The sequence below is a fragment of the Arachis duranensis genome, chromosome 3, assembly GCF_000817695.3.
Source record: "Arachis duranensis cultivar V14167 chromosome 3, aradu.V14167.gnm2.J7QH, whole genome shotgun sequence".
Taxonomy (NCBI): Eukaryota; Viridiplantae; Streptophyta; class Magnoliopsida; order Fabales; family Fabaceae; genus Arachis; species Arachis duranensis.
The window spans coordinates 40,444,273-40,455,098 of NC_029774.3; the positions used below are offsets into that span (position 1 = coordinate 40,444,273).

At 32.4% G+C, this 10,826-nt stretch overlaps 1 protein-coding gene across 1 annotated transcript; it reads right to left on the reverse strand.

Annotated features, from left to right (window-relative positions):
* Window positions 1-2,538: 2,538 nt before the first annotated feature.
* On the reverse strand, window positions 2,539-5,848 carry LOC107478834 (translation machinery-associated protein 22). Its single transcript, XM_016098971.3, has 7 exons — window positions 5,500-5,848; window positions 5,252-5,341; window positions 4,608-4,660; window positions 4,404-4,485; window positions 4,254-4,321; window positions 4,081-4,164; window positions 2,539-2,865 (listed from the first exon to the last, which is right to left on the reverse strand). Exons 1-7 carry the CDS (start codon window positions 5,645-5,647, stop codon window positions 2,809-2,811), a joined length of 582 nt encoding a protein of 193 aa, XP_015954457.1. The 5' UTR covers window positions 5,648-5,848; the 3' UTR covers window positions 2,539-2,808.
* Window positions 5,849-10,826: the final 4,978 nt, after the last annotated feature.

Consider the following 10,826-nt stretch of genomic DNA (forward strand, 5'->3'; position numbering starts at 1 on the left):
AAGAGTGAAGGAGGTGGCGTGTAACGCCACTCTAAGGCGTGTCATGCCATCAACTCTTGGAAGGTGCACCATCTTAGCGTGCCATGCCAAACCCAGGCGTGCAACGCCCCAAGCCGAAATCAAGATTAGTGTGCCACGCCAAGGCCCAAGTGCAACGCCAAACCAAGCCCACTTCCCTGAAAAGTGCAAACTCGATCCAAGTTGTGGAAGATTCTATTAGGATATAAATTGATTTAATTTGGTTGTAATTAGAATTTAAATTATTGTTATTAATTATCTTATTCTTCATCAAAGATAAGACTTAGTTTTAAATTTGAATTTTAGGTAAACCTAGTATATAAATAAGTGACATTGTTCACAGAAAAGAAAATCTGGACCTAGCCGCATTCTCCTTCACTTTTGTTTTTCATCTTTTTCCACGAGTCATTAATTCATCTGTCAAAGGGATTAGGAGCTCTGTTTATGCTTTCATGGATTATTAAGATAAGTCTTATTCTATTTTGATGTATTGCATTGACCTATTTCATTATTGAGTTTTCGTTCTTCATTCTTTAAAGAATTATTAGTACTGAAAAATATGTTAATTCTATTTTGAATTCTGTTTATTACTCTGAAAAACTTAATATCGAAATTACAGCTTGAAAACTCAGTCTCATGACTTTTTAATATTGACTAGGAATAATGGTTTAAAAAGTGTGTGACGTTGCTTTTCTTATAATTTTTAATTGTCTAGGGCTAGTTTGAATACGTGACATATAATTCGACCTCAGAACTACTTTTGAATTTTATTTGAAACTAAATCAAATTTGTGCTAAACCTCTTCAATTAATCGGTTGACCAAGGAATTGGCGTTTGATTAATTGAGGATAAGCTGAGAAGCCAAGGAATTAGGATTCAGTTATTTATGATTTACCGTGAAAAAGGTCTTTGCATGCATTAAAATAGATAAACAAAGTTTAATTCTCCTGGGAACTAAACATCTCCGAAACCCCTGACACTCTCGCTCGCTATTTTCTCTCAATCAAATCACATGTTCACTACTTCCTCTTTAGCATTCCACATTCTAAAGTTCCAGCAAGACACGGTTCAGCCACTCATCAATTTAGGTCATTCGATCTAATTAGAAATTCAACTTGATATTTACTTGCTTAGTCCTTTAATCTTCGTGGAAACGATATCCACTCGCCATTGTATTACTTGAACGATCTGGTGCACTTGCTAGTATCCGTGAGTTTTAGTATTTGCTCATCAAGCGCTCCACGAATGCAGTGATCAGGGAGTTGTCAAACACGAAGTCCCTAAACCACACCGTGTCGCCAAACTCAGCCTCTCTCAAGTAAGGGACAATGGCATCCTGTGGTGCAAGCGTGTGACTCACTCCCCTACAGAGAAGTCGGCGATGCCTCTGATAAATAAAAAGTGGAATAAGAAATCTATTTCAAAAGTAAACATTAAAATTTCGAAATAAAAAAACAATAAAAATAGACTAACAAGTATTTGACATTTCATAACTCAGTTGGAAACAGAATAATTAATTTTTAAAAATCAAATGTCAAAAAAACATGCCAAACAATCATAAGACCCATTAAAACATTGAATAACAGTTAAAAAAAAGTTATCTATCAAGCTATCAAAATTAAAATTAAAAATATAAAAATCAAATAGTTTATAAATAAAAAAATGAAATAAACATAATAAATTAATTTAACTAATAAATTAAATCATATCTATCCATTAACACTTACCAAAAAAGTTGTCTACCAAATTATCAAAATTAAAATTAAAAATATAGAAATCAAATTAAATAAATAACAAAATGCAACAAACATTTACTTAATAAAATAATTTAACAAATAAATTAAGCCATACCTATTAATTAACGCTTATTAACAATAGATTCTACCACCTAACATATACTACATCTATAAATATACCCTAATCATGACTATAGATACATCCATATTTAACTTAAACATGAAAATAACAATATAACAATACTAACCCGGAAATCAATTGTCCCACCAATATGTTACGTCGCGTTTAAGCAGTTGATGTTCTCATCTCATGCATCTGTGCGCGCCATAATCTCCAAGCACCTCGATAATATAATTAGAAAAGATTAGAAGTAAGAGAAAATTAGAAGAAATGGATGAAAAATGACTTCAAATCACCTTGTAAACAAGTTCTATATATATGCGCCCTTCTTACTAGTGTAAACTAAATAACACCGTGTATATCTTATTTATACTATAAACAAGACAAGCATAATGCACACGTGTGCAAATATCATACATGCACGTCGTATCATGTCTTATCTCATTTACTGTTTACACTATAAACGAGATAAGTGATAGATTGTAAATCAATAAAAATGCTACAAATTATATATTTTCGTAAATAATTTTTTTATTTATTTAAGAAAAATCCCAGGTTAGAGTTGGATTTTATAATTGAATATTGCAATACATGTGAAACAACTTTTTTTTTTCGCAAAATAAATCCTCAGCTTCCATTAAATAGCTAAATCCTTCATGCAAGTACAAAAACGAAGCAATCGAAGCTTTTCTTCCTTTTGCTTCTATATATAATAAGTATATACGCAAACTATTAACTCAGGAATAGTTTTACCGTAAATACATACGCTGATGCCCATCATCAGGGATCATGCCACACTACAGTAATAGTTAAAGACCTAAAAACATGTTGCCAAAAGATGAGATACAAAGTTTATCAACCCTTTACTTCAAAATTACAGAAATATAGCTAAGTCTGGCCATCAGTCCAAAGTATTAATTCAGGATTCCAATATCAAGCAGCTGGAACCTTCTTTCCATCCTCTATGAAGTAAATTGCACTTTCTGGGACCTGCAAGAGGAAGATAGGTTTTCCATCATAAAGAAGTTCCAAAAGATTGGGATAAAGGAAACTCAGTTATCAAGAATCGGTGACAGTACAAATCCTGTACCGAAAACAAAAGTTATCAACTGCAAAAGACAACCCACTTGATCAAAACTTTCGGTTTTAGTTATAGATCCATATTTTCCAGCATATTGTACCATTACTTCACATTTGTTATCTTGTCATAATTTCATGAGGACTGCAAGAAGTTAGTGAACTCCCAATTTACCTATTTAAGACAAAGGGAAGGAAATAGAATGACATCCCCTGTAATTTCTACAGTTATTCATAATTATATTTGCTTTAGAAAGTTATATGATCACTTCATTTTTCTCACAAGTTGGTTTGTGAAGGAGCAGAGGACGGGTGGCGGTAGAGGCAGTGGCGGTGATGGTTACGACTTGTAGAGGGGGCGGTGTTGCTACTGCTGAGTTTGGGAAGAGAGAAGGAAGGTCTGCGAGAGAGAAGGGGAGGATCATAGGAAGGGTAGGGTTTGGAGGCAAATAAAACAAGTTGACTAACTGTGGACTGTTCGATAGGGGTAAAATTGAAACTTGTTTTAATCGATAGGGACAAAATTGGATTAAATTAACGTCGGGTAGTTTTGAAACTTTTTGAAAACATTCAGGACAAAAAGTATTCTTTACCTAATAAAAAAAAAAACACTTTTTTGGGGAAGACCATTGTATTTGCTAACTAGTTATGCATCAACATTACACAGGATTGTTAATACTAATAAATCCATTGGTCCAATTTATCAAGATAATTAGGTGACTAAAAGAAAATAAACAAATGTTACAAGTTATAATAAAAGAAACAAGTAAAATGTCTTTGCTCCATTCAAAAGTTGTACCCTTTGTAAATGAAGTGTTCATAAATCACATAGGTTGGCGTACAACACATTAACACTTTGAGACAAACTTTCTTTACTATGCATTCCTATAGTGACATTAAAACATCCAATAGCAAGCACCCTCTCTTCACAAATTAATGACAATTTGATAACAGACACTATGACTAAATCATGATAACAGTAAATTTTATTGGTTAGGCTACCTACATTACAGCCTTCAGATACGGCCCTTTACCGGACCCTGCTTGAGCAAGATACTTGTGCTACGCTTTATATTTCAACATACTAAATCAGAACTAAATAGCAAACTGGAAATCAAAGTCACTTACATCAGGCCATGTATCTGTAATGAACTCCACAATGTCATAAGATATATCCCCTTGAACATCAATTTGGTCTTTCTCAGTTGGACCCTGACACCAATCAATCCACAGTAGTATAAGATATCAATTACATCTATTAAACAACTATGACCACCACCTAAAAGCTAATAGTTATTCACCTTTACAACAGAGGCTCCTGTAGCAAACTTTTTACCAAGTTTCTTTGAAGCATCACTGAGCTTGACACCTGGGATGCAATAAAATAGAATGACTTAAATATTAATAGCATCTGTTAATGAGTGTCTTGCGATAATGAAGTTATAGCTTACCAAAAAGTTCTAGTCCTTTCACAGTCGTGATACATTTTCGTTTGTTACGAATGACTTTCTCAATAACAACCTCTTGCTTCTCCTGTAAAAAAATGCAAGTTAAGAACATATCAAATGATTGGAATGATGGCATTTAGTATAAACGATGGTGATGATTGATGAGAATCTTTTATTTGAGAGCAGCAAAAAAATTCCAAGACATGCCTTTTTCTTTATCTTCCCACCAGGAAGACGCTTGACCTCTTCTTGCTTTGGTGCTAAATCATAACAATATAACATCAGCAGGACTTCAAAATGCTTTGGCTTTAACCAATTCGGAAGCAGTACAAGAACAACATCCAATTTATCAAACTCGTGAAATAACAAAACTGAAATGAATAAATGATGGTAAACAAAGCAAAATATTCAATTCACTGACATGTCAGGTCTGAAACTTCTAGAATGTTGACTTTTATGAATTGCATTTCATAAGAAGAAAACTACCAGGAAAAAATACAAAAAGAAGGGTGGGGTGGGGAGGGGGCCTTAATTCCATGTACACTTTTGTTCTGCATTTGAAAAAAGAAAATGAAATGGAATTCCGTGACATAATAATACTCATATCTAGACAAATGTACACAATGAAAATATGAGTGTTGTTCCAATCAAAACAATACCCAAAATAAGTGAAAAGAAACACAAGTAACCATTGCATTTGCTTGCTAGAACTAATAACCATTTTCTGAAATAAAATCACAGCAAAATTCACCAATCACAACTCCAATCTTCAACATCAAATAGCAATGCAGCAAAATAGATATATAAATAAATGAGCGAAGGGGAAAAGAAAAAACAAAAAAGAAGAAAACCTGAGGTAGCAGCTCCATCACTAGACCCCGAAGATATACCGGTAACTTGAAGCTTATCAGCAACTTTATCAGCATCCCTTTCATTCGTTTCTGCGCCGTCAAAATTAAAATGAACAAACAAATTCAAAGGAGTTAGGTTTCAAATTCAAAATAAATAAATTCACAGTGAATATATTGGGAAATTTGAATTGTAACTGCTGTTCAGGAAAAAATAAAATAAAAATTTAAAAATTGGAAAGATTGATTACCTTTGAGAAGATCGGGATATAGGTCAGGGAAGTTTTGGATCAACCAGGGTTTGCATTTTTCGAAATCGGGTCCGAATTCGCAGTATTCGGGTGGCATAGAGCACACGGGGCAGTACACTACCCGAACCGGTTGGGGTTTGTCTGCCATTGTTGATTGTGTTGTGTGGAGCAACGAAACCAGAAACCCTTTTTATGTGGTTCGCGTGATTGTACTGCGCAGAGTTCAGGGAGGAAAGAAAAGAAGAGGAGGAGGAATAGGGACTGAGTGAGGAAGAGGAATGAAACGGTGCGTTATGGTGACGCAGCTCTTCGAAAAGGCAATGCCTGATCAAATCTCAATACTCTAGAACCGCAAGGGCTTTTTGCTAACTGTAATAAGCAGACGTCGTCGTTTCAAGAACCCACAGGCCACAGGCCACAGCCAAACAAACTGTCTAACCATTGGGTTCCAAGAAGAGGAGTAAAAAGTAAAAACTCAATTTAGTCTTTGTCTATTTTTTACCAAAGACAAAGTATTTTTTTATACTTTGGTTAACTTTTTTTATTTTAGAATAATATAATTTTTTTGAAAAGAATCTGTTAAATAATAAAAAAAATAATTTTATAGAATTTTTATTCGTAATTTATAAAAATTTTAAATTTTCATAAATTATTAATAAATTTACTTTTTAAAAATTTTTTTAACCGGTAATACTTAAGTAAAGAAAAACTATTGTTAAAAATAATGTCACAAAAAAAAAGTAATTGCAGTACTGATAGACAAAAAATATTATTATTTAAAAAAGTTATTTTAAGTAAATAAATACAAGATATTATTATTAATTTATGAAGTCAGTTTCAATATATTAAGAAAAGGTTCTAATTGACACTATCAAAAGGAGCAGTTTTTATTTATAATTTAAATTAGGCTTAAATTATAGGACATGTTATGTGTGAGAGCAGCTATCAACATATAGCATCAAAGTAGAGTGCAAAATGGTCGTCAAGGAAATTAGAGCAGAAATAGTTAATTCAAGTTTAGGAAAAAACTAGCAAACATATTATAGAAATAACTATCAATTAGGCATTAGATTAGTCTATAAATGGAGTTTTAAGCAAACATTACAGGGAGTTCAATTCTTTTAAAAAACACTTAGAAATTCAAAACGCTCTCAGCTCCTTAGCATCACAGAATAAAAATTAGAAATCTTAAGTAATTCCTCTGAACTAAAATACTTGTAATTTACTTCTTTCCAGTTTTTATTAATAAAATTTCTTTACTTTTACGTTTAGCTTTCCTTCTTCATCCTTTCTTTAATTTTTTATTTCTTTTAATTCTACAATTTACTTTGCCTCGGTAGTTTTATATTTCTTTATTTATTTTCTAATTTCATTCCTTTTAATTTCTATTGACGTTACAATTACGACATTGAGATACCCACCTTTTCTTTTAAACATCAACAAAATTTGAGTAAAACAAGTATGAAGATCTTTTAAAGGAAAAAATAGCATCGAACAAGAAATGAAATAAGATAACATTAATGTTGATGATATTTGTATTAGTAATGATGACAATAGAGGAGATAAGAATGGTAATAAAGTATGATTACATAATAGAAATAATAGAAGTAGAAGTGATAATTACGAGAATGAAAAGGTGGTGGTAGTAATGGTCATAGTTGGTTATATTGTTGAAAATAACTTTGTGGGGATTTAAAATCCTCACAAATTATAAACAAAATTCTCACAAAACCAAATTTTGTTACTTTTTAATGGATATTTTTACAGAGAAGTCGTATTATCCTAGAATGAAGAGATTGAGAACTGAAGTGTCATTGTTTTTAGACAAGGGGTGCCTTGTCCTTCGTAAAAATGAACAAAGGTTGAGTTGGGTCTTTACTCTTCCAAAAATAAAACTAGTCATCACTATTGAATTGGAGGTTTACAGGTTAACCAATTAATTGGAATAACTGAAAAAAAAAATTTAATGTGTTGTTAGTATAAAATTATTTTTATGTGCATTCAATTACACATCGTCACATCAATAAAAATAACTATCTTTTATATTAAAAATTCTTAAAAATTAGTAATTTTTAGTAATTTCAGTCAGTATTTGACCAACACAAATACCAAAATGGTCTTCAATAATTAAATTTTTACTAATTCATATATACAAACTTTGGTAAATATGGGTACAAACATTATTGACTTATGTAAAAACTCTAGTAAATATATAAGTACAAATTGTATATTTTTTGTGTGCAAATTTTTGTAAATGTGAGTGTAAATTATTGCTGGCCTAAAATAATAATATTTTCTGGTCATATAGTATTACTGTTTTTGTATAAACTGCGTAGATGGTCATCTAAACTAATAGATATAATTGAATGACTATGTAAAATATTTTACATTATCAGTGTATCAAAATTAAACTCAAAAATAAATATATATTATATTTAATATATATATTATAAAATAAAAAGAAATAAAAAATAAAAAATTATTCTTACTCAAGTGGAAGTCTTAGTAAGAAATTTATTGGAGTTGAGAATCAAAGAAAGAGCATTAAAATCGGTACAATGACAATTTTAAGAATCGATAAGGGTGGTTCTTACTAGTTAAAAGAGTCTTAAATATGAATAATATCAAAGTGTCTTAGTGTGAAAATTAGAGTCGCATCTTCAGGTACTCGATCTACTCTACCCGGTTGAGTTAATAATTATCCAACCCAGAGCGAGACATGTTATGATTGGAGTAATTTTTTATTCGAGGAGGGTTAGGATTGTGGTCAAGCTCTAGAGTACTTCTAAACCCTAAATAATTAGTTAATAAATTAATTATTATTTAAAAAAATTAAGAAATTAAATTTTATAGTTTTGAGAAATAAAAATATTAAAAATAAAAATTATGGCATTAATTTAAAAAATTTTGGTCTAAAGTTGAGCCAACAGACTAAATCGGTTGAATTGGGCCCATATTGAGGCCAAGTCCAACCTATATATCATCACCCTCACCCTTTGTTTCAGCAATAAAGATTCTAAAAAGAGAGAGAGTGCAAAATGGTGAGAATGAGGAGGAAGAGAACCCTCATGTACCACTATTCACTCCTCACTTGTTTAGCTCATAACTTTTAATTCGGAGCTCTGATTGACGAACTGTTTGTGACCACACGTTCGTCTCATTCTCTTCAATTCTATTTAAATAAAGTGGTGAGTACCTCTAAATCTCGCACCCAGTTTTCTGTGCCCCTCTTTCCATGAATTTGGTTTGAGTTTTGAGTGAATTTGATGATTTTGGTGGTTTAGGTACAATTTAACATTGGATAATTGTTGAATTTTTCTCCAATCATCAATGGATAAGATAAGGAAACTCTAAACCCTTGTAGTTTGTCCAATTTTGTGTGTCCTAGCACTAATCTTGAGGAATTATATGAATTAGATTGATATTGTATTGAATTGGAGTTGAATTATCAAATTGGAGCTCTTGGAATAAACTTTGGTGGCTGGAATCATTGGGTTTGACATGGAGTCTTGGAAGTTTGAAATGTGATATTTTGAGTTTAGGGAGGAATTGGTCAAGGTATGATTTTGGTTTCTCATAGTTAATGTATAATGTCATGTGAAAACTTAGACTAGTTGACCATATGATTGGTTGAATTATATGAATGATTGAAGAATTAGTGATTTTTTTGGAAATTGCTAAATGGATTGGTTAGTTGGATAGAGTATATATAGTGTGTGTGTGTGTGTGTATATAATGTGAAATGTTGATGAATAATATTGGATTTGGTAAGGTATCATGAAAGAAATTATGGAATAGATTTAAGGACTTGTATGTTGATATGTGGTAGCATGAATGGAAAGTGTATGAAATATGGCATGGATATGTTGGTGTTGTTTTGGTTGTGGAATAAATGAATTTAGGTCGAGGTTTTGGAAAGAATGAGGTTTTGAACTTTTTAGTAAAAACTTGATTTTTGACCAACTTCGACGGGCCATAATTTAGTTTTCGGACCTCCAAATTTTGTCAAACTTGTTTCAAATAAAAATTGGGTTCATGAAGTTTATATCGTTCGAAGAATGGACTAAAAAATGATTTTTAACAAAAAAGTTATGCACGTTCAAAGTTTGGTACGAAAATCTGATTTCTGAGACCTAGTAGCTTTTTGAGGAAAAGGGGTGCATGCGTATGTGATATGCCATGCAACGCGAGAATTCTCATTTTTTTATAATCTCGCGTACGGGGACATGTTTGAAAAACCCTCTAACTTTCTAAACCTCTGTATCTACTGCTTAAGGTCCGATAGCTAGTACTTAAGATTTAGGACGAGCAAGAGTATATTAGGTTAAAAGAAAATAGGTAGTTTATATTCTTTAATTAGAGCTAGAGACTTAGAATTACAAAGTACTTTGGGTAGGTTAACTAGAGTGACTTAGTGAAGTATTTTGATGTTAATTAAAAAGGGGATGATGGGGTGTAATGGAGATAAGTCTGAAGAACTATATGTTAATTATAAATATAATATCAGGCGTAATTTGATTGTAAATATGACTATTTTAATCTCGAGCACTCTTTCTCAAAAGTGCAACCCCAGTGAGATGGTGGAAGGTGAGGATCTCCTTCTTTATTTTTCTTGGTATTTTAAAATCACCTCCAACGAGATGGTAGAAGGTTAGGATTCCCTCCTTTGTTCTTCCTGGACATATCAGAACGTACCTCCTAGGTAGACGCAAGAGTTGTGGTACGTCCCACTTGCTCCAGGTTGGTTAGTTGAGGCTCTCCGGGTATATGCAAGGGTGTGGTTCGTCCTACTTGCTCTACGATGAAATGGTTGAGCTCCCTGGGTGATGCAAGGATTGTGGTACGCTGATGAGTTCATAATTGATAATATATTTTAGCTTGATTTGAATGGATTTTATCACATAAACTCACACTTAAGTATCAAAATAGCATACTTTTGTGTTTGATCCCTAAATTGAACCTAAATATAAAAACATGCGTTTTGTGCTTAAATTAGTGAATTTAATTCCACTTTTATGCCATTCGATGCCATGACATGTTTGTTGAGTGATTTTAGGTCCTAGAGACAAGTTTGGCAAGGCAAAAGTGGAAGAAATCATGTACAAAGGGAGAACATATGAAGAAAATAAGGAGGAAGCACACACTGAAGTGTGCGTACACTACAAAGAGAACGGAGATTAGCGGCGGTTTTAAACCGCCGCTAAATAGAACACGAGCAGTTAAAGAACCGCAAGCTATAAAGGTGCGGGGAGTTGATTTTGCTGCGATTTTCAGCAACCGTTGGTATAACCGCCGCTAAGTAGAATGAATTATTTGCAGCGGTTTTA